The sequence below is a fragment of the Coturnix japonica genome, chromosome 1 (genome assembly GCF_054131305.1).
Source record: "Coturnix japonica strain WE chromosome 1, WE-NBRP24, whole genome shotgun sequence".
NCBI lineage: Eukaryota > Metazoa > Chordata > Aves > Galliformes > Phasianidae > Coturnix > Coturnix japonica.
This window is the reverse complement of record NC_140663.1, coordinates 171,964,273-171,988,622: the sequence shown is the minus strand read 5'-3', so window position 1 is coordinate 171,988,622 and position 24,350 is coordinate 171,964,273. Positions and strand designations below refer to the sequence as shown.

The 24,350-nt window shown below is 43.1% G+C and overlaps 1 protein-coding gene across 3 annotated transcripts in view; it reads right to left on the bottom strand.

Annotated features, from left to right (window-relative positions):
- Positions 1–24,350, bottom strand: part of ME3 (malic enzyme 3) — a 99,329-nt gene that overhangs the window by 9,048 nt on the left and 65,931 nt on the right. For all 3 annotated transcript variants that reach the window (XM_085536495.1, XM_085536496.1, XM_015852389.3), the window contains 4 exons: positions 17,400–17,475; positions 13,263–13,424; positions 10,187–10,290; positions 2,310–2,419 (listed from right to left, as the gene is read on the bottom strand). In XM_085536495.1, coding sequence (XP_085392621.1) covers positions 2,310–2,419; positions 10,187–10,290; positions 13,263–13,424; positions 17,400–17,475 — 452 coding nt within the window. The remainder of the gene's footprint in view (positions 1–2,309; positions 2,420–10,186; positions 10,291–13,262; positions 13,425–17,399; positions 17,476–24,350) is intronic.

Here is a 24,350-nt window from a genome sequence, read left to right as displayed (position 1 = left end):
TAGAATAGAATAGAATAGAATAGAATAGAATAGAATAGAATAGAATAGAATAGAATAGAATAGAATAGTTCAGGCATCTCAAATCTCCATACATGGAGATACTAAAACTTATCAGGCTGGGTTAACCTGACCTCAAGTCAAAGTTGGATCTAACATTGAGGGGTTGGACTGGCTGATGTCTAGAAGTGCAATCCAAACTGAACTGTCAAATGGTTTCATTAACTTCTTGTATGAAGCAGGAAGGCAGAGGATGCCTTGGGGGTACACAGGGCTCAACACTTCTGTGATGGTTTTCAGTTGACTACTTTTTTTAGTGCTGGGCACAATTTAGTGGAGCAAAGTTACAAAAGGAGCACAAAGAGTAGGATTCAAGGCAGTCTCATGTCCCTCCAGTTTCACATGTGCTGCATTGCCTGTAATGGTACTTCACTGGGAATCAGGGAGAAGGGACAATCAATTTTCTCTCACATAGCTGAAACTGAAGCTGTTGTCCCTTGCATGAACCCATGCAGAACTGGGAAAGGACTGATGTAATCACCCCACAGAGGAAGGAGAACCTCTTCCTTAATGGGGAGCCCCCATGTGCGGGCACTGCAGGCCAGCTCCTGCTAGCTCCAGGTTAATAGCTTCCAAAATGAAAGCATTCACCTCATCCCCATTTGTGGTACCTGGCAGTTGTCCCAGTCAGCATCAGCAGGCTGGGTTTTGCAGGGAAGGGTCTAAATCATTTTGACTCTGTTGGGTTATGATAGATTTAGCAACCCAGTCATTTGTGTGACCAAAAAAAAAAGTATATAAGAATGATTAGCTTTAATGTTTTAAACTGCCATCTGTTTGTGTAAGATCCTGGGACAGCAAGAGGGAGGCCTAAGGGAGATGAGGTGGAGTAATTTATCTTTTCTTTACACATCTTGCCTCTGTGTGTGGGTGCTGGCACACTACATTTGGGGTCCCACAATCCAATGGATGAGAACTTGAATTAGTACAGCTCAGGCCGGATTTGCCTTGCGTTGCCTGTGCCCAAGAGATGGTTTTAAGTCAAAATATACAGTGCCAGCTCAGAAGCTGGGATTATTCAGGCTTCAGGAGGTCTGCTCCTGTTTGACTTGAGCAAAATAAATGCAAGGCTTTGCATAATTCTCATTAATCATTTAAAGCACAGTTTGCATTGAAGTCTCCCACTTCTTTTTTCAGTTGGCAAGTCATGAAAAACCAGCATGTTAGAAAAGAGAAAGCCTGAAGGAAAAACAAAGAACAGGATTGTGTAAGAGTGAGAAGGGTGCTTTGCTGCCTTTCTCTTATCAGTTAAGGATACAGAGGAGTGTATTAGTGTAGGTGAAACAGACTACTCATCCCAAATTCAAGTCCATTAATGGCTGGTGTGACTCCAAGGCAGAATTAACTGAGCAGATCCAAGTTGTGTTACTATCCCAAATGTCCCCCAGAACTCATTCCTGACCCTGCCTTGGTGTTCCATTTTCTTTCTGACAGCTCCATATAAAAGCCTGCAGCAGTGCCTTGCTTCCCCTGACTCATCGTTTGTCAGCTCAGAGGATCAGCAGGATTTCTTTCCATACCCACTACTGTGAAACCAGTGCCAGCTGGATGCTTTATCTGAGAACACAAGGGGCTTCAGTAAGATATAAAATCCTACCGTTCCCTCAAGAAGCCTACATCCAACTCCACAGTACGGCCACATCACCTGGCCTCTTTTCCTTTAAACTGATGAGTTCCCCTCCACCCACATAGAGGGCGACTATTGCAAGATAAGCTTTTGCATTGTCTGCTTCATATTCTGGGCTCCATCTGTTCATCTCGTTGCTCTTTGGTGATGGAAGAGCAGTGTTAGCCACTCTAGGGATGTCCTCAGATTACACTGGCCACAGACAGGAAAGTAACTGGTTTTACCTTATCATTTCTGCATGTAACGGGGAGGATAACAATAGAGGAACGTTGCCAGGATCAGCTAATGACCACCTGGAAACTGAAAGGCTTGTGTAACTGCTAGAATGTCAGTACTGTTTTAGATAGGTTATAAAAAAATTTATGGGACTCTCTAAGTTATCTTAACAACCTGAAGCACACGATCCATTTTCTCCGTAGAACAACATTGCTGTAGAGAACAACTAAATTACCAAAAGCAACTCATTTTTCAACTTAGACAGCTGTGCTTTTGTCTTCTTTTCTAATGCTTGTGTGTAAATGCTAAAACTGATCACACATCTGAGTACTGTGTAACAAACACTCGTGTGATCTTCATTGCTTTCCTCATGAGAAGGTGCAGTTCATGTTTTTTCTACTGCACTCACCCTGAATATCATCATTGAACGTGCAGTATCTGTTGCGGTATTTGTTGAGGAGACGAAATGCGTTTGCATTGGCAAAGTCTTCAAACTGGATTAGGCAATTCATACCGTACCTGCAAGATAAGGGGTAATTAAAAATGCATTAAAATATTTCCACAACCTAGAATAATATATATACACCTTTTATTAGGACAATGCAACTAGTAGAGACTCAGGTGCTGAGATGAAAGTATAACAAGAGAAATGTACTACGGTAACATCAAACAGGATCCCACCCTTTCCAACTTGCACACACTCCGAAATATAGAATCTCTAACTACAAGTTAGTTGTATTCATAGTCTGCCTACTCAAGGGACACATATATACCCATATATATGTTTGTATATATCTGTACATATGTGCATTTTTGGACTGTTGTTATAACAAATTTTCAGCGGTATTATAGAATCATAGAATCACTTGAGTTGGAAGAGACCATTAAAGGCCCTCTGGTCCAACCCCCTGCAATTTCAACTCATCTCTTGTGTAGTCTGGGGACCTTCCTAGCACCTGTGTACCACCAGAGATGGGCTGCCATGCTCAGTATGTGGTCTCCCCTCCTCTGAAAGAGATACAGCACAGAGGGGTTATAAATTGTTTTTGATATGAGTCTATGATTATTGTGTGATCTTACTTTAGGAGGTACTTTTACTCCATGCTGCAATGTCAGAGAGCAGTGAAACTTCTCTGGGCAGATGGACAAGCATGACTAGTCATACTGGCTAACGAGGCAGCAACTTTTTGTCCTGCTGGAATGAGCAAGAGAGAGCCCTGTGCAATGTCCCTGTTGTAGTTACACCCCTCCTCCCACCCTGGATACACAGATTTAAGCCTGGATTTTCCAGGACACCAACAAGCTTTGTAAATCAGCAGGATCTAGATGCTAGGATGGGGAAATTCCAGCTTGCCATATGTTAAGATGGAAAAATCCTAGGCTTTGTGCCATTTTGCAAGGGGTCTGCTCAACAGCTCCAGTTAGTTTTATGACTGAACTGAAATTCTTTCCTGCACCCCATGACAGGATGTGTTACACAGCTCAAAGTCATAGAGTTGTGGGATCACTGAGGTTGGAAAAGACCTCTCAGATCGTCTAGTCCAACCATCAGCCCACTCCCATCGAGCCCACAAACTGTGTTCCTCTGTGCCACATCTCCAGAGTTCTTGAACACCTCCAGGGATGGTGTCCATCCCCTCCCTGGGCAGCCTGTGCCAACACCTCTCCACCTTGAGAAGATATTTTTCCTACTATTCAACCTGAACCTCCTTTGGTGCAACTTAAGGTCATTCCCTCTTGTCCTGTTGCTGTTACCTGGAAGGAGAAACACCAAGTGATGCCTATTGAAAATTTTCATAAGATGCTCTTTAATTGCCCACAGTCTCCTGCTAACTGGCAATTAAATATCTGATGAACAGACTGCTTATGCACTTTAAGCGCCCTTACCGAAGATTCTGTAAGCTATTAAGGAGTCATCCAGTAGCAAAAATTCTTCTGAAATGCTAAGCAACACTCAGAAGAGCAATGCATGAGGATTCCTAAGTTTCTTTCTCTCCATAATGCCTTGGAATTCAAAATGAACACTATGAATATCCAAAGATTTTGTGCAAAGAAACTATGAAAAGGACCTCAGAAAATCAGTTTTCTAGTGGATGGTTAACAGGGAGGAGACACAGCACTTAGAACATTTGCAGCCATCTCACGGCAAAGCATTAGCAAATCTTTAAGCAACTTCTGTTGCTATAGAAACTACTTCTCTGATGTCTTATTACACTGAGGAAACATTAAAAAAAATGGACTTGGTGAATAAAATCATTGACCTCAGCCAGCACAAATGTGTGAGCAGCTCTCCAAAGAGCCAAAGGGGAGGTGGGTGGGTTGCCCTGACTAGAGTCACTTCTGTAAGTGTATTAGTCTGAATATTACTTTCAGGTTTGAGTAAAGAATGCTCTCCTTACTCCCTATACCTGCTCTGCAGCATGAGACAATGCTCTGAATTCTATTTTGTCTTTCATAGTTTTGACTAAGCTGAGCATTATTGAGAGGATTTTAAAGCAACTGTGCTGCTCTGGGACACTGAAGTTGAACATGAAGTTACTGAGCTCTGTCTTCAAAACCAACCAGTTCATTCTTACAACACTTTGGGTGGCTGTGTGCAATGCTCCTTTCTAGGATGACCTGATCAGCCTAAAAACAAATTTAGCAAGGAGAATGAACAAAACAACTGCTGGGGCTATTTGCAACAACATCCTTGTAAGCAGCAACACAGTGAGTCAGTTCTACTGTCTGTTCTTCATGGCACAGCAACTCAAGGCTTGTGTGACCTGCCTCATCCCATAGGAATTTAGAGCACTCGACCATGAGCATTTGAGTAGCATCCAAAAGTAAATCGTATCCAATTTAGGACTGGGGGACAGAAATGCTTTAATAGGCACTGATTCTATAAAAACATCCAACTTGGGAGATAATGTAGAGAATAGCTGTTACTATGAAGCAAAAGGGTGGTCAGAGAGCTGCAGCTTGTAATGAAATTCAGCCAAGAAAAAGCAGTGCAGAGTGGGATTTTCTTCACTACCTTTACATAGCTAGAAGTTAGCTGAGTAATGCTCAGCTAGATAACGTCTCAATGGAGAGAAAGAGGCACATCCAGACACAGGGATTTCTGAAGCTCATATACCGCATTTAAGGATCCTTTAATTTGCAGCTACAGCTGGGAGTGGTTCTGCAGAAAGATCTTGCAAACTTCTCTATCAGGAAGAGGTTGCTGAGGTCAAACTCTTCAGTTTGTTGCCAGCTCTCATAGGATCTCCCACACTTCTACCAACACCAGTGACTCATCTCCTAACTTCCAGTTCAGAGCCCAGAGTCCTAAGCCAAAAACAGCAGGTCACATCAGTGCTGAACGCTCTCCAGCTCCCTCCAAGTCTGATCCTGACTCCCAGTGACTCATCCCCTTCAGGGCATCATACTGTCTTGGCATCCTGGACATTAGTTTCAAACACCCTTTAAGTGAAAGCAAAGCTCCAATATCAGGTTATCAGACTGACAGCACACATTGTAATACAACAACTGTCCTCTCCAATCCTTTTTCTTCCATCTCCCAGCTCTTTTTTCCTGTTTTCAAAATGCAAGGCTTTGGCTTTTGACCTCCTGGTTATAGATTTAAATCTGTTTCTGCATGCAGATCCCTTGGGATCTCTGCAGTTCTTCATTTTCTTCTGGAACTGAAGCAGTCCACTTAGCATGAGTAACCCTTATCTTTTCAAACTGTGGAAGCATGGGCAGTCAATTTCTGTACCTCTCAGACATGAAGGAATTCAGATATAGTGTGGATAAATCAAGATATACAGTAACAACAAAGTGTTTTATGGGCACTACATATTATCCAGGTTGATGCCTTAAGCCCCCTTTTCTCATATATTTTTCAGCAAAAAATGAGACCTTAGGAGTTACAGCTCTCTCAGATAAAGCACTCAGTCTAATTCCTCACTCTGTCACAGCCACAATAGTTTCAGTACTATCGTACTGGTGTAACTGGTGACTTTACAAGCATAGCTTTAACTCATTCATGACATACGGCATCTGCTTTGATGCAATACAACTGCTACTCATACTGTTATATAAAACTAGGCAGAAGTGAGCTCAAAGCATCTTTGCCCTTGTCTTTGACATTGTACTACTGCTGCTTGATATACCAGGAACCAAAGTTCTGATTTCCAAGAAAACTCAAATTGCTTGTAAAAGAGCCCATCATCATAAAATCGTGCTTGGGAAGTAACCATAGATTTAACACCAAAAAAAGCCGTTCGTTTTTAAGATTTCCACATAGTTGAGATGAAGAGAAGTTTTTCCATTTAAAACATTAAAATGAAAACTAAAATTCTGGTGAATTAAAATAAAAGTTGACCTTATGGTTCTGAAGTTCTCAGTCAATACTGTGATGTGATTTAATAGCACGTTATTATCACTATAGTAGAGATGAAGAGATAAGTTAAGAAACCACAGACTTATCTGCTATTTTGTTTTGAAATGGAAACAACACGAGTCAGGTTTGTAGACTGCCAGGTTAATTACAGCACAGTGAAAGCTGGACCGCATTAAGAGGTCGTTAAGCTGGATCCACATTATGAAGCTATGATTGTTATAGCAGATGAAGCAGTAATGACAGTTATCACTGTGAAACAAAGATGTGGTTGATTTTATGCTAGAACATGAGCCAACAGATGGCAATTTGGCAAAATTAGGCCAATTGCAGCCAATATAATGTTTAGAGCCCTAGGTCCTGGGTTTAGAAATTCCACTCCAGGGGCTCGCATCACAAACCCAACAGGAACTATCTTATTCAAAATAACTTGGTGGTCCTTGTACCAGGTCTTGGAAAAGACCACAGCTGGAGGCACAAGGCTTCTTGGGGACAGGGTGCCTGCTGGGAAGCTATCGTGTCCAGGAGACAACAAAGAATGGAGCCCAAAGAGATCTTCTCCATTACATCCTTCTAAGCCAGCTGTGGTGGTGTATCTGGCTTAGGTGAAAAATGACAGAAAGCTTAAGGCAGAATGCTTTCCAACACCTGCATTATCCCAAAGGATTTTCAGGCTTAAGTATAAAACTCATTACAACAGAGATCCCATAGCAGTATGTCTGGAGCTCAATAGCTGGTCATTAATGGCAAATCAAGCTAATAAAACCTAAATATTTTTCTTTGACATTGAGTATCATCCAGTGGCTAAAAGCAGATAACAGGAGATGGCTGATGAGTTCATCCACACCAGGGTGGGACAGCAAGGGGTGGCTCTTCCCATCACCATCACTTCTGGATTGTGTCAGAGTCCCTCTGCCTGTAGTAACTGGGGCAGATGGACAAGGAGTATATCCAGTAATCCAAAAGAATCAGATATAAAACAAACACAAATAAAAACTAACTCAGCAGAGCTATTTTCACTCTTTTCCCATTTTGAGAAGCTGAGCACCTGATCTCCTGATGTCTACTGTGTTGGCCATATGGCAGAGGCTGATAAAAGAGAAAGCTTCTGTCTTGTCAGTTACCCTGTTAATGAGCACTGATGGGAAAGGAAACAGGAGTGAAGTTAAGACAGCTTAATGAGGCTTCTGGAGTGTGGTGCCTCTCAGCCTCAGGCTACGTGCTCAGCATCTGTCAGCACACAGCCAAGGCCAGTATGGCCTCAGTCATGGAGCCAGGAACTGGGGACAGGATGTCCATCACCACCTCCTACCACTTGGAGCCACTAAGCTGCACTGCTCATGTATGACAGAACTACAGGAGTGACTGGAGTTAAGACCCAGCACAGCAGCATCTCTCAGAGAGTATCGATTTCAACCTTAAATTGCTCATATACAATAGAATCATAGAATTGTTTGAGTTGGAAGGGACCTTTAAAGGCCATCTGGTCCAACCCTCTGCAAGGAACAGGGACACCTACAGCTCTATCATGGGCTCAGAGCCCCATCCAGCCTGACCTTGAGTGTCTCCAAGGATGAGGCATCCACCACCACTCTGGGCAACCGGTGCCAGTGCCTCACCACCCTCAGTGTAAAAAACTTCACCTCCGTCACCCTGCTGACCACACAGCTTTTGATGCAGGCCAGGACACAGACGGCTTTCTGGGCTGTGAGGGCACAGTGCTGGCCCATGTTCAGCCTTCTATCCAGCAGTACCCCAAGGTCTTTTTGGCTCCATCCCCTAGTTCGCACTGAACTGAGAGTTGCTGCAACCCACATGCAAGACCTTGTACTTGGAGTTGTTGAACTCATATTTGTCAGCCTCAGAAATTCTATGGGTTACTCTGATGTAATCCTTGGACACTATGGGTGAGCAGCTATTCCATCCTACAAAAATGTGCCAGTTCAAGAATGAGACTGACTTACCCTTTACCATGGTAACTGAGAATCAGAAAACAGAGGTAGTGTATATTCTCTTACAAAGCCTATTAGTCATTGCAAGAGATCAGCAATTTGCCAAGCTGTTTCATTCAGTCAGAGGGTAAGCTCAGTGGGCCAAAGTTTGCATGTGCTTGCTTCCCAAGGGGGGCAAAATGCACAATTTGGAGCTGTTATTAGAAAGCTCAGTCATTTTATGCATTTTAAGTGAAACAGTAATGAATGGAGATTTAGGTACCATGCAGAAATTTATCCAGGTGTTTCAGAAAGGGCTTTTCTTTCTAAAATTGCCCAGAAGCCAAACTTTACTGCAATATACTGTAAGTGCTAATTCTGAAGCCTCAGACACACTCCTGGTTTCATTTTAAGGTGGATGTAATGAGACCAGGAGCTCTTTCTACTGACTGTTGGGGTCTCCAGCTCTCAAAAGTTGACATCTGCTTAATATTATTATTCCATTAGGACAGTAAATCTTCAATCCCTTGGCTTTCTTGTGGGCTTGGACACATTCCACGTCAATGACAAACGTCCCTTGAGCCAGCAGTGATTTGGTGGTGTGGGCGGCACTCCTGCAAAGGAACTGACAAATGGTTTCTGTGGGAAGAAGTACCCTCAGGAAACAGTCACAATTTCTTCATGCTGCAAAGGAGACTTAAAGATTGCAAGAGGTTTGTGGCAATCCAAAAGAGAAGGAGGAAAGATAGAACTGGATCCCCAAACAACTGAACTTGTGTACGGCATCACTGATGTGTGGTACAGGCACAACCATCTCTTCGCTGCAGTCATCCTCAGGTATTCTGAATGCAGCAGGCAAGGCTGTGTGGCTGTGTTTACATTCACAGCTGTGGGCACATGCACCTGGGAGGGGTGATGTACTGGCCTGCCATCATACAGGGCACGTTTACATCATGCTGCCGTGCAGCAGAGGAGATCATAGAATCATAGGTTCTCCCATCCTAACTGCAGCACTGCACATGTCCAGTGTGCAGCATAATGCTGGGAAGACAGAACGAAGGAAGATCAAATGTAATTCCTTTGGCTGTGAAGGAAAGACCCTACAACACACCTACAGTGCACAGATGAGCAGCAGCCCATGAATCAGGAACAGATTCAGCTCTCTGCCTCTCCTGACCAGTGTCCTCTGATGCTTTAGGAAGGGCAGAAGCAGCTCGGGAGCTTGGGGCTTTCCAGTTATTATTTTCTTCTGAAAGAGCAGTTCTCACTTTCTTCCTCATGGTGATCTCTCCACAAATCATGTAGATTTTCATGTTTTCTTTTTCTGGAAGGAGGCAATCAGTGCAGTGCCAGAGGTGCACATGCAGCACTGAGGAGCCTCTGCTCCTTCCATGTCAGACTCCTTGGTACAGCAAAGACCCCACATCCCTGCGAGACAGTAGGAATGGAAACATGCATGTGGTCTGTCCTACCATGAAAAAGGCAACGCTCAAAATGTGGCCTCATCACACCAACAGGGAAGCTGCTGTTTCAGCTAAGTGACAGACAGGCTGCTTACAGCTCACACAGACACCATCACACTCAGCAGCACGCCATTTCCAATTAGATCTCCCCCATAACGGTAAGCTAGAAACATCCTGTATGAAACGTAAACAAAGCAAAGTTTAGATTCTGCCTATGCTGAATGAGTCTCATAAATACATGATGGAGACCAGATCCAGCCCACGGGGCATATGTTTGACACCTCTGGCCTATATGGACAGGAAATGGTTATAAATAGTCAGTCCCGTTTCAGCTCTCTGAAGACATAAATAATTTTGACGCAGAGCGCTCAAGCACAAAGAGTCATTTGTAGGCCACCCAGGAGACCTGCATTTAAATGACCCTTCTTTGCCTGTAACCATCCATTACGCTAATGTTTATTTCAAGAGTTGCAACATTTGTTCTTAAATGGAAGCAGCTCAGAGGAGCCATGTATGTAACACCACTTACTTGTCGGTAACCGCCTGCATAAACTCATCAATCAGTTCGTCGTATTGTTTCCCACGGACCCTCTTGTGTTTCAGTCCAATATAGAGTGGATCACTCAGGAGAGCCTAGGACACAAAGCAATCCTGTTGACAGCATCTCATCCACGGCTGGGTGGAGATTTATGGCCCAGCCTACCCAAGAAAGTTTGCTTGTTGTGGCCAAATTATTGCTACTCACTTTGCAGAGAAGACCAGATCACGTAGTTTTTATGAGCAGAAAGTGCATCTGTAAGAAGTCAGCTGTGCTACAGACTGACTTTTTGTGGGAATAAAGTCAGAGGGGCTTGATGCTCCTTAATTGCAGTGGGCAATGGAACTCTGCATCTCCCCCGGAGCTCCACCAAGACTCCCTGCTGAGGTATCTCATTCCCAGTGAATAAAGCTGACTTTGTGAGAGGAGTGTTTACTCTTCAGTTAGCACTTGATTTTGCACTGGAGGTTACTGGGAAAGATGTGGCCATAAACAGTAGTTTGAGCAATGAAAATCATCTGAAGTGATGACTGACCAAAATGACAAGGCTCTGGGCAAACTGATCAAGCTGTGCATGTCCTTCTTCATTGCAGGGGAGTTAGACTGGATGACCTTCAAAGTTCCCTTCCAACTCTAAGGATTCTATGATTCTATGGCAAGGGTAATTTGAGCTTTTGGGCCCATAGCAGACCAGAACCTGTGATGGGATGCCGAGATGTGCCCAAGCCCTTCACCTAGCTCTCACTCCACTCCAGCTGTCTGCAGTTGTCAAAGGATATGGGATTTTCACAACAGATTCATTCATTCATTTTTCAGTGCTTGTTGTGAACATAAAAGCAGGCTGCTCCGCCAAACCAGTCCACTAGGTGGTAAATGAGGATTCTCAAGCCATCTAAAAAGGACTGACTCAGCATGAAAATAACAGATATTTTGGGGAAAATCATGGAGCAAACAGCGGCAGGACACAGGTGGGCCAACACCTCAGTGAGTCACTTGCAAAGCAACCCAACTTCCCTTCTGATTTCAGGAACTGAATCATCAATACGAGAAGGTGACCAGCCATTGCAAACCTATTGTCCAGCAGCCATATGGCCCCAGATACTGGCAGGTGGGCTAAAATAAGATCTGCTTTTACAGCCACAGATGTTTCCTTCGAAGGAAAGATGAGAGAGGTTTTCCACTGAGTTTGATACTTTAACTCTTAGGGGCCATGAAGCAGAGAAGACCAATTCTCATGTTTTACTGATAGTTCTTTTAGGACAGTGGAACTGTTCATGGAGTACAGCATTCCCTCAATAGCAAGCTGAAAAAGGCCAAGCTCTGATAGGACTGATTTGCTGACAGCCTACCAAGTATTATGGACTGTCAGAAAGATAAGCTGGAACTGTTGCTAAAATCATAATATGTCTGATGTACTTACTCCATTCTACCTGAGGTGCCCCAGGCTCACCATATAGCAATAGGCAGAGATGAACAGGATGAATGCCTACAGGAGGTGTCTGTTTCTATACTGATAAATGAGTTTACTTGTGGGGCAGGATGTTACTAGAATGTGGTTAGGGCTGGGTTGGGCTGGGTTTATAAGAAAGCTGTGAGATAAATCAGTTCTTTTTATTGCAAGTAAATACACTGATTATATTGCTGGAAAGCAGTAAATTCTATATTGTAATTGCAGCTGTGAAAACTGCTTCCACAGAGAATATCGAGGTCATATAAGCTAAACTTGATCTTAGGCAGAATAAAAGTGCCCAAGAGAGTGATTCAGGCAGTCCCTTTCTCTGACACCAGTTGACTTCTGGAGATGCCTAAGAAATCAGTAGTGTCATTTAGAATCTTAGTGTCCCTCAGTGGATGCTAAGATTGAAACAGATTGACATCTGTGAACAGAATCTTCCCATGGGTGAGGAAGCGCTTAGATCCATGTGCCTCTGGACAGGAGCTCAGAGCGTGCAGCACTCAGTGGTGTGCAAAGCATGAGGGAGGAAGAGGAGGAAAAGATGAAAGGATCAAGCTGAAGTGCACTCCTTTATGGAGTGGAATTGACAATAAGTGAGAAGAGTCCTGCTTTAGCCTCAGAAGGTCCAAACTCAGAGGTCCCAATTTTCAGGAAAGGCTGTGGATCAGGCTGAGATGGAGTATACCTTATGTTCTACCAGTCTGTGATAGATCACTGTGCCAGAGGGATAAAACAGCCCTGAGACTGAGATCAAAAAGCTAATTGGCAGCCTCAACTTAGATGTCATCCATGGCCATCTGCTGTCTTTCTGTTTAAATTCCAGTGAGCGCTTCGGAAAACATCAGGCACTCATGCAAGCATCATGGTAGCATCTGTCTTCATAACAAGCTTAAAGCTTTTACACCCGAGATTTCTGTTTCTCTCAAGAAACGTTTGGTTTCCTAAGGGTCAGTGAGGCACAATACAGTTTGCATCAGTGGACAAAGCCTGGTCATCACATATAATGACAGCATATTCCTTGTAATAAAAAGTCATCCTCACTGATGTACATCCTGGCATAGCTAAAATGTTGCACTTTCTGAGCCAGAGTCAGAAAGCAAAAAATCTGCAAACAGATGCAGTCCTCCTGTCTGGTTATCACTTGTAGCCAAGAGTGCACACCAACAAAACACTGCAATTAATCATCCTCAAACCACCCAGCAGGGATTCCCTGTTTTCTGGAATACCATCATCTTTATGCAGACATGGGTATCTGTTTTCTCACAATCACCGTGAGAAGAATAAATCTAGATCTTTCTGTCTGAAGTCTTTTATCTCACATGGCCATGCTGAAAGGTGGAGCTGATCCTTCAGCTCCAAATGGCAACACACTTCTCTCCAGGGGACCATAAGGTTGTTCAGTGTTCATTTCAGTTTCCAGTAAAAGCAAAAGTTTCATGAGCATCAAACAGCAGTGCAACCTGGTCCCTTCCCTGCAGTGCTGGTCTAGCCATTGTCTCATCCTGGATGTCTTTGGCTTTGCTTCCACATTTAGGGAACTGGCCTCAGCTAAGCATTAATCTCAATTCCTCCTCCCCCCCTGGCAGGTTTATGAAAATCTCTAGGTCTTACCTCGTTGTCTGTGCCAACATCCAGCAGGACAGGGAGACACTGCTGTGGGTGAACTCCACCACACGCGGTGTACAAAGCAAGCTTCCCCACCGGGATACCCATACCATAACTTCCTAGATCTCCTAAGCCGAGAATCCTCTCACCGTCTGTCACCACGATAGCCTAGGAGGACCAAAAGACACTGCTGAATGGAGTTGTCAGTGCTCTAACAACAAAACCAGCACCATGATTTTTGCATCAATGCCATTTTGCAGTTGCATTGTGCAATGGATATTTGTTCCTTCTACATAACACTGCCACCAAATATATATGACAAAAGGTAATGGCCTATAGGATAAGTAATGGTCTTAAGTTGTGCCAGGGGAGGTCTAGGTTGGATAGTAGACATTTCTTATCAGAAGGAGTGGTGAGGCATTGGCACAGCTGCCCAGGGAAATGGTAGAGTTGCTGCTCATGGAGGTGCTCAAGGACTGTGGAGTTGTGGCAGTGAGGAACATGGTTAGTAGACATGGTAGGGGTGGACTGGGGTTGAACTAGATGGTCTTAGAGGTTTTTTCCAACCTTCATGATTCAGTATTTTTTACTTAGCTGTTAGTGATACAGGGCTGCTCATTTTGGGATGGAGATAATGTGGCTGATGGGTAACTGCTCTCAGCATGGGAGAGCAGCAGCTCTGCTTGCCAGCATTTCAGCTCACATATAGCAGAACCCAGAGGGCATGGCTCTTCTTGTATCCCCGCCTGCACAACCAGCAGATGCACAAATGAGATCTGGCTTTGACTTTCTTTTTGGCCTTGAAAAAGAGCTCTGCACAAAAGTGCTTGCACTTCTGAAACTCCTCTGTGAAGTAACAAGTTCATGCCTGCCCACTCTTGAAGACTTGCTGGGGAACAACCAGCATGAAAACGAATGTAAAACTCATTACATTAGGGTCCCTTTGCCTCTGGTACACCAAACTCCAAGACAGTAGACAGATGCCATCAGCATGGGCAAGCAGAGTGGGCTGAAGGGCTCCCACTCTACATATTTAGCACTAGATACTTTAGCCACCCAGGTGAGATTGCTATTTAACTCTTCATGAAACCAATTTCTTGTATTTCAGCAATAGTGCAATGTACAGTGTTAATGTTAAACTGAAGATGCTTGTGTGCTGTACTAATAGGAGAATAGGGCAATAGCTGCTATCTCAACAGATGGACTTTATTTTTATGGGTGGGGATAATACAGATGTGTTGCTTTAATGATGGGACAGCAAAGCATTTCGTTGTTTAGGAATGGAATAAACTTTTTGCTTCACTTTTCTATTTCAGGAAGATGAACACTGATTTCTTTCAGTGTCTTTTCCCTGCATATTTCAGATGATTAAAGGGAGAAGCCATGGAAGGACTTAAAGTCGTGCACATGGGATTCACAATGAACAATCACCCTCTTATTCAACGTAAACTATGCACTCCTCCCAAGGCTATTTTCTCCCTCAGACTAAACCAATGTTTGTAACAGTCCAGAATTATATTATGTTACATAGCTCAGGAATAAGCCTGAGGATACACTGAAAATACACAGGAAACATCTATTCTGCTTTTTACATCTATTTTGCCCTTTAGCAAGAAAAGCCACTCAAGTTTCAGGGTGGTACCGTGTATGACAGATTCCAGGGTGTAATGCACACAGGAATAGTGACAACCTCTAGGTAATAAGGACTATTTTGAAATCCCACATGAAGAATGTTTGTTGTTGTCTTGTTGCCAGTCCATTGTCAATAGGACTTAGAATTCCTAAAAGTAATTGAAAATTCAGTGAAAAGACCATTAAAACTGGAATGACTAAAAACCTACCGGGCCAGAGGCTGAACAAGCCCTGCCATGGGAAATTCATGATCATAACAGCAATTTGCACATTTATCCCGCTTTTGGGACATTTTCCTATTTGTTTTTCCTTCTGAGTCAATGTGAAGTGTTAGTGATGGGAAAGACTCTTTTTGGGTGGGCTCCATCTGTTTCTGGGTGTGCGCTCACTCCTTCACCACACCCTGGATGCAATTGGGACCAGAGGGCTGTATTGGGAATAGGGAAAGCAGCAAGCACATGCACTGCTACAGGTTTATCCAGAAGCTGATGCAAATTACATTAAAGATAGTGAAAATTCTGACTGTGCGGAAAAGCCTAAAAACATCTCCACTGCACTTGTATGCTTGTGAAACAGAGAACATTTCTTCTGTGTTTTCCCAGGGGAAGTACCCTATGGAAGGAGAGACAGAGTGAAGGAAGGAAGGTAGTAAGGCTGGTCAAGTTGCTTGCAGGCTGCACACTTGTCTGGGAAAGGGAAGTTTCTGTATTATGCTCAGTTTGAGGTAAAAAGACCATAAGATCATCTAGTCCAACCATCAAAGTCGGTTTCAACCCATTGCTGTTGTAACACCCTACCACAACACTATCCTGTACAACTCTCTGCATTCCTCTTGCTGTAGTTGGGCCATCATGCAGAAAAGAGTACAGAGAGTATTCCGAGAAGTATTTCTTCTCAGAAAGGGTAGTCAGGCATTGGAATGCACTGCCCAGGGAGGTGGTGGAGTCACCAACCATGGGAGTGTTCAAGAAACGTTTGGATGTGGTGTTGAGGAATATGATTTAGCCGGGAAGTATTGGTAATGGTTGGACTAGATGATCTTCTAGGTCTTTTCCAACCTTGATAATTCTGTGATTCTGTGAGAGAAAACTAACAGAGGGCTGCCCATATTTTACCCAGTGCTTCCTCATGGAAAGATTCATTAGCAATCCTGGAAGGGATGCAAAAATCCCACACTCCTGCATGAATTTGCTCTGAAATGACTTGTTCATTCCGCTTCTGGCACTTGGGTTCCTTCAGAGCAGCCCAAATTCAACAGGAGAGCTGGAGGCGGGCAGAGCTTGGCTGACGCTTTGCTAAACTCAGCAGAGTGCTAGTCCAGTCCTTCCAGAGGACCCAGGAACACAGCTTAACAGCTCCCATTGCCACAGTAAATGCTGCTGGCTTAAAGCTCTAAGAAGGCACAAAGCACAAAGTGGGATAGCACCTCCAAATGTTTCTTCACTTAAAGGGACTCAGTTTTGTTAGCGATCAGTGTGATCTGAGCCTGTTCAAACAACTGGGTCCCTCCAGGGACTTAGGTGCAGTTCAGGTACTTCCCTACTTATCTCAAAATCTCAGGTGTGTAGATGCCTACCAGTTCGGGTGTGGCAAAGTCTGAGTACAAACACTTAAGGAACCCTGCAGTCCAAAACTGATGCTGGTTACTGCCTTCATAGTTTGACAAATCCAGAAAGCAGAGTGTCTGAATCTCCTTTATGGATCACTGCTCTTCCTGTAGTCAGTTCTGGGTGCCAGAGAGGGATGTTTCAACAAGAGTTTAATCTCTCCGTGCTGGCTTCCCCATCTGCAAAAACATACCTATTGGCCAGAATGAGTTCTGCTCACAATCCTGATCAGAAACAAATGGAAATACTGTCATTTTTGGACAGAGTCTGGACAAAATATCCAGGTTGCAAAGACAAGGAATAGGATTACATCTTCTGGAAAAAAGGTGACTAACATGACCTGTCTTAAGTGTTGACTGTATTTTATGCCAGGGACTTGCCCAGCCCTGAGCCTTACTGAAAAACTCTTCAAAAGATTATTTTCTGGGTGGGGTGTCTGTAATTTCTTCAGCTGCTGGATATCAAATATTCCTTGCAAATTTGGCAGTGTTCTGAATGATGCATGACTCACCGGGATTGGGAAGGAGCCCTACAAGCAACTCAGTTATGGAGATATCCTAAAGAGTTTTGGTTCACCTAACAAGTTGTGAGTGAGTCACAGCATGCTTCAACACTCAAGTGTTACATCTTCACAACACCTTTCTGTATGAATTTATTATCATGCAAGCTCTTTTGATTGAACAAGGTCCTGCTAACTTTAATAAAGATGTACTTGGCTGCATACGCACATGACAGATTATCTCAGGTTCAGCCACTAGCCTGGAAACTTTCTGGGACTGGTAATACTTCTTAATGGTCTTTAAAAATAGGCAATTATGTAATTATTCCAAAGAGTGTCATTCAACATCCCATTTTACATCCAGCTCCTTTTAATTACCCAGCTCAAAGAAGACATGAAACATACCTTAATGTTTTCCGCAGGCCAAGAGTTTAGCATTGTTGCGATATGGCCCTTGTCATGGATGGTGATAAACAACCCTCTAGGAAATAAAAATATTTGTATTAAAATTAGTTACTCTAAGAGAAAAAAACCAACACAAACAACAGGTGAAACTCAAAAATTCGAAAAAGTGAGGGACTGAGCACAAGAACAGAGCATTCACTTGTATGGGAATGAGACCTCAAGGAATTACTAATAGTTCCATTCTCTTTCCAAAACCCAAGGCTCAAGATTGTTAATTCAAGTTCACTCAAATAACCACTAGTGTTGTACATTTCAGCCTTGTGGAATGGCTTTGTTTTAGGGAGTAAACTCTGCCTTAATCCAGAAGAGCTTTCTTGTTAAAATCATTTTGGTAACTGCAAAGGAGACTTTACCAAAAGCCTTGTTACATGTTCGTTGATGAAGAGCTTATTGCTGGCAGTTCAAGCAGTGAAAAGCGTGATCCTTGTCATCCAGCTACCAATGTCAACAGTTGTAGAATCACAGAATATCCTGAGTTGGAAGGGACCCATGAGCGTCACTGAGTCCAGCTCCTGCTGGACAACAGTCTCTATGGCGAGTTCTATTCAGTGGAACACTAAAAACATACAAACTCTTCTGGAGTTTGATCACCTGACCTATATGAGAGATGGATCCAGGATGGAGCTGAACTGTGTACCAGAAATGCCTGTATCAACAGACTACATCAGGAGGCCAAACAGTGTCTTTTGGTATTAACAGCTCTGCTGTAAACAACTAAAGTCAGGCCTAGCCTAAAGCAACGGGCACTCCTCTGGGTCTGGGGTTCTCATTGACCAGCACCACACGATGTCAGGTGAACTCAGAGAAGTCTGTTTTGCTCCCAGCAGCTGTATCCCGTTTTGCCCTATGTCTCAAGGGGCTGTAAACATGGCAAGGGAAGCTTGTCTTGCTCTGCTCATCCAGTCTGAGCTTGTACATAGCTCTGGCCTTAAGGCTACATCTGCCAATGCCTTTAAAAAGTGATCATATTTAAGAAGTGGAAATACTGGCTGTCTAAAACGAGGGCTTGATATTCATATACAGCTTCACTCTGTAACTCACTGCTATTCCTCAGCTGTCACCGTAAAATCAGTGGTCACAATGAATCCATGTAATGTGAACACACTGGTCAATATTTGCCATGGTGATTGCCTTGGCAAGTCACTTAGCCTTATAGTGCCTTATTTTTCCTGAATATATGACCCTGATTTTTGACACTTGTATTCAACAAATGCAAAACAAAAGAAAAACATCCAAAACTACAAGAAACAAAACAGAAAGTTAAATGTTTGGATGAAATCTTAGTACGAAGTGTCTGTGCTGGCAATTGTATAACCTCATTGCACTGAGACTAAACGCATCTCCACACAGAGTCCACCACTGTTTAAATTAAAATGTCTTCTTTTTAATAAAATTAGGAACTGGAAGACAGCATTATAGGAACATATTTTTAGACTTGTGGCTTATTTTTCTCCTCTTTGATGTTATTGCTGAAAACAATATTCACATTGACTGATCTCTGCTCAGATATTTTGAGTTTTTTTGATGCTCGTTTTTAGCACCACTAACCCCAGAGCAGCAGTTTCCTCCACATGTCTCGGGGCAAACTGTTTATGCTGCTCTTAGTATCCTGTAATCAGCACAAATCAGGGGCTCTAAATTGATGACTCCTCTTGGCAGGATGAAGCACGCATTTTCTTTGCCTTGTTATCTGCTCACAAAAGCAAAAGTTGTACTACTGATTGGCACTGCATCTGGAACAATGGAGAAATACATTATTGCTGCTGACATGTCCCTACTATTGCCCAGCCCCTGAGAGTTCAGATCAGGTCATAGATTGGGGTTGGTGAAATATTAGCTAGAAAAAGTCATAGAGGAGAGTCAAGAGGAGACTGGAAACAACTTCCATTGTACATCCACATGAGCGATGAATAAACAAACATAATTGGGTTGCTCTCTCTGGCAAGGTCTTCTCTCATACAACTCTTTCAGGAGGGCAGATATCTTCCCACAGTCTACTGTGGGAATCCTAATGATGAGAAGGATTGCTTTGAAGAGAGGAAAAATAAAAGTGCTGACTTCAACACTGATCAAGATGCAATCACACAAAAAGATCAGAAATGGGGAAAAAAAAGAAAAGGAAACTAATGGCTCATTTATTCAGTGTAATTCTTTAAAATGGAGCCCAGTAACCAATGAGCTAATCACATACACATGGCCTATCTCAAAAGCATTATTCACAGATGTTAACCTTCATAAAAAGGGGTGCTGTATTGCTGCCATCCACATTTAGAAAGGAATTATTATCCAAGACTTGAAAGCACTAATTAGTAACATCATTGCAGATATTCCAAGTTAAGACATGCTTGTAAAAAGAATGGCATTGTTTCAATGCAGCATTTTCTATAAATAATAAAGACACCTATTCTTTCATTGTCTAGTTGTGTGCCTCATCAATGTCCATGGCACAGATTGACTGCATCCAGGCTATGACAGTGCACCATGTTTTTAGTTCTAGCTGCTTTTCCCTGCTGTCACATGCAGGGAGCAATTCAGATGAAAAACTGCTCAGTATTTTACTCCAAACTAAACTGGATTTCTTAATTTAGACTAAGAATTAATGGCTTTGAAAGGGAAACCTCCAGGAGCAGAAAAGGCCATGCATCTGGGTAAGGTGACATCTCTTGCTGACACAGCCACATGGGGAACTGGATACTTAATCAGGCCTCGTATTTCCTTAGTGCTGAATCAGAATGTTGAAGGCCCAGTTTCAATAAAACACAAAAGTTTCCAATGCCTCAAGGCACCCAGCTGGACCTGAACCTGGTCCAGGCATTCTGGACTCCATGAGGTGTTCAGGCATTCAGGAGGTGTCAGAGTTCAGCCAAAAAGTTGAAAGGTAAGTGACTTGCAATGCTCTTAGGAGTCCCAGGTCAGTCCCCACTCAGAGAGGTCCCCACCAGGGTCATGCTCTCCCAGCTGGCAGCAGTGGTTACCCATAGAGATGAACTGGCCAACTTTACCCATTGAAATAAGATGCTTAAAATTGACTGAAGGTAAATCTTTCATAAAATCCCTCCTACAAGCCAGGCAGAAGGAAAAAATGAGGTCTGCAAATTGAACTCAGCAAAAGGTTTGCTGATGACTGAACAGGAAAGATTAGCAGCCAAGTTTCTTTCAAGGGCAGACAGCTTGCAGCAGAGGTAAAAGCTTATTTATTCTTTGAAGGACAGCAGGTAGAGCTCTGAATACTGAGAAATACAGGCCAGCAGTAAATAAGAAACATCCAAGTGGCAGTAAAATCAATTATCTTGATCTTTTTCTGAGGAAAAGATGCAGGGTAAGCATTCTGAAACAAAAGAATGCAGCGTAAGCAACAAATTCAGCCTTCATCACCACATCTTCTCCATCTCTCTTGGGATTACATTTGATAAATTGCTTCAGAGAACAAAAAGACAGCGAGGCTGTTTTACGTGAGCACACTTGGGACTCAATAAAAACAGTCTGATTAAAATACAATGCTAAAAATATAAGTGGTTTCAATCAGGTTCCGTGACGTGGACACCGTGTGAAGCACACGCAAAGCCTAGTTTTCTGACCCAGAAAAAAATCACCTGCCATTCACCCGTACATCACCTGTACAACAACCGCCATTCTGCATGCATTTAGCTGTTCTATATCTTTATTTCTCACGGAGCCATGTATGCAGCTAGCTGGAAGCCAGACACACAAAGGAGTAAAAACACAAGAAATAGAGCACACTAAAAATCAACTGCTCCGGAAACATCAAACCAGAACTCACAGACTGTGCATCTACTTCTGGTTAAACTTATGTGGAGCTGTTTGCTTTGTGGAGATAATTAAGAACTGGGAGTGCTCCACTCTATGTTAGGGTTTCAGGGCTCCCTTAACATCCTTGGTTTCACTACAGCCACCTTTAGTTACACTGGAATCATAGAATCATAGAATGGCCTGGGTTGAAAAGGAGCACAAAGATCATCCAGTTTCAACCTCCCTTCTATGTGCAGGGTCACCAACCACCAGACCAGGTTGGCCAGAGTCACATCCAGCCTTGCCTTGAATACCTTCAGGGATGGGGCATCTGCAACTGTGGACTTCTCTACTGGTTAAATCTTGGCCATGCTGGTGGTGTTATGAAAGATCCACAATGAAGACAATCCCAGAGTTGCAAGGCTCATTTTAGAAATAGTTCAGGGACTAATGAGACAGTGCAAGCAATGTCAGGTGGTGGTGATAGATTTTTAGAATAAGAATAGAATTGTAGAATCATTAAGGTTGGAGAAGACCACTGAGATCATCTTGTCCAACCATCAGCCCATCCCCACCATGCCCACTAACCAGTACCACATCTACATCTATCTCTTGAACACCTCCAGGGGGAAAAAAAAGAATCATTTATTTTAGACATATGGGAAGGAGCAATTTGAACATGTCTCAGGTATTAGGAAACAAAAATACTCCATAATGCTTTCAACCAGTGAGGGGTTACTTCAGAAAGGCAAAGTAGCATTCCTCTTTCTGATCTGTGAGGTTAGCAGTGCTGCCTTGTGAGGTATTTCCTCTTAGATGAACTGTGAATGGCGGAGACAGGAGTGCAATCTCTACAGCACTACTGTTTATTAACAGAGAACGTGCAAGGCTTCATTTCACAAAACACAGAGGGGAGGGAGAAGTATTATGCAGTATCTTTCCTCAGTGCTCCAAATCTCATTTCCTTTCTATCTACAAGTCTATCTTTCCCTAATTGCTTTTCCTTGGCAATCGCCAGTGCTTCTGTGGTTGTGCCTGCAACCCTTCTGGCGTTGTCTCTCCCATTTTTTTTCCAACCTACTGCTGCCTCTGACATGCAATCAAACAGAAATCAAATGCAATCAATGCCTTTGCTTTAGCAGGCTCTGTGTAACACCTCTTTGAATGACCAGCATCAATTACATCCATCAACTTTACCATCCTTCTCAGGGCAGAACAGATGATGGCATTGGATGACTGATTTTTATACTGGCATGAATTTCCTTTACTAGCTGAGATGGGACCATAAAATAAGCTGTTCTGGAGGAAAAAAAAACAAACAACCACCCTCTAAAAGGATCGAGGAACGACTGGATGTTGTGTTGAGGGACATGGTTTAGTGGGAGCTATTGGTAATAGGTGAGCGGTTGGACTGGATGATCTTTTAGGTCTTTTCCAACCTTGGTGATTCTATGATTCTATGATTCTATGATCTCAAAAGCTCCTAAGTTGACATCAGTTAAAAAGCACAAAAAACAAACAAACAAACAAACCCACTCAACCAATGCAGCTTAATCCTTTTCCTTTCTCGCTCCTTCCCTCCCTCAGTCCTTTAAGTGGGACTGTTTTAAAAAGAAAAAGATATTTGCTCAGTAAGAGAGGAATGTATCTGCACAATACTATGCAGTTTTTACAGGTACTACCATGGCTGGGGTTGCTCAGGGTTTGGTATCTAACAGAAAGAATGCAAAAACTCAACTGCACCTTGCTTTATGCACAGCAAGCCAGTCATTGATCTTGCTTACTGGATTTCAGAGAAGAAACATCAAAGTTGTTTTGTTTAATTGTATATCAGCTTTCATCTTCTATGAGTAATCGCTCCTGAGAAGAGGGACTGATGAAGGGGTGATGTGATGAAAATAGAAGCCAAGGTCCCTGGTTGACACACTGCTTGTTGTCCAGACAAGAGGGATGTCTGCAAGCAGTCTTGTTCCTTGTGTGTGTGCTACTGCATCAGTGTCTGATAAATTGCATGGCTAAATTATGAATACAGCAACAAAAATTAAGATTTTCCTTCATTTTTCTTTCAGCTTCTTAACTTCTAGTCTGGGTGCAATGAGGAGAACTCACTCCACAGGTAAAGAGAGGATAAAGACTACTAAGAGGGTTAGCGATAAGAAAACAGACATATTCAGAATGGTTAGGTCAGACAGCCAGGCATCATAATTCAGTGCTTCCATTCAGACAGGAAAGGCTCATTCTCAGAACAAAAATGCTCATGGCCAAATGTTAAATGTCTCTGCTCAAAACCTGAAGGTCACTGTCATGGTTTTATGTTTGACCGCTGACATTCATGAAACCCTGCCCATGTTAAAGTCCCTGACTGTTTTGACTTAGTAGGGCCTGGACTTCCTTCAGAATGGGTAGGAAGTCCATGGGAAGCCATTATTTAAAAAAGCAACAAACAAAAGGGATGAGTCAGACCTCTGCTAACACTGCATGAGACCACTGCTGAACAGCAATGTAGAAGTTGTGAGAAATCCACAGCGAGATACCACATGTTGTGGTACTTGGTTTGGGAAGAGGGCTTTGGTTTGGAAGAGACCTTTGAGGATCGTCTAAAGCTCACCCTTGACAGGCACGATCTTTTGAGTTCGGTTGCATTATGCCCCAAACCCAAATTCCTGCTAGGTATTTTGGGTGCCTACTGCTACACTGGGGACAGACATGAGGGAGGGAGCAATTGATGGTCTTGGATTTTGTTGCATGCCAACCACAGCAAATTGCCCCTGCTTTGCCAGAAGAACACGTTAGAGGACCCACTCTGTGGATTCAAGGCCCATCTGTGCTAGAGATGTGGTAAAAATGTGGGTCTACTAAAGCCCTATATTTGGATATATTTATTTACACTTTCAAGACAAAATTGACAGCTTGAGCAATGTGAGGTCCTAGAGATACTTCCACAGCCTGCACCCTACTGCTGTTTTCTTGGCTCAGGTCTCTGTCAGAACAGGAGAAGAGCCTTCAGGAATAACAAACTTTGAAACTGCTCAGCTCTTTTAGGGAGCTTGAGATTATACCTGCCTGTGGGCTACAGTCTTTGGAGAAATTATGTGTTAGCATGCACTGATTTGTCTAAATACAGTACATTTAATCATCACA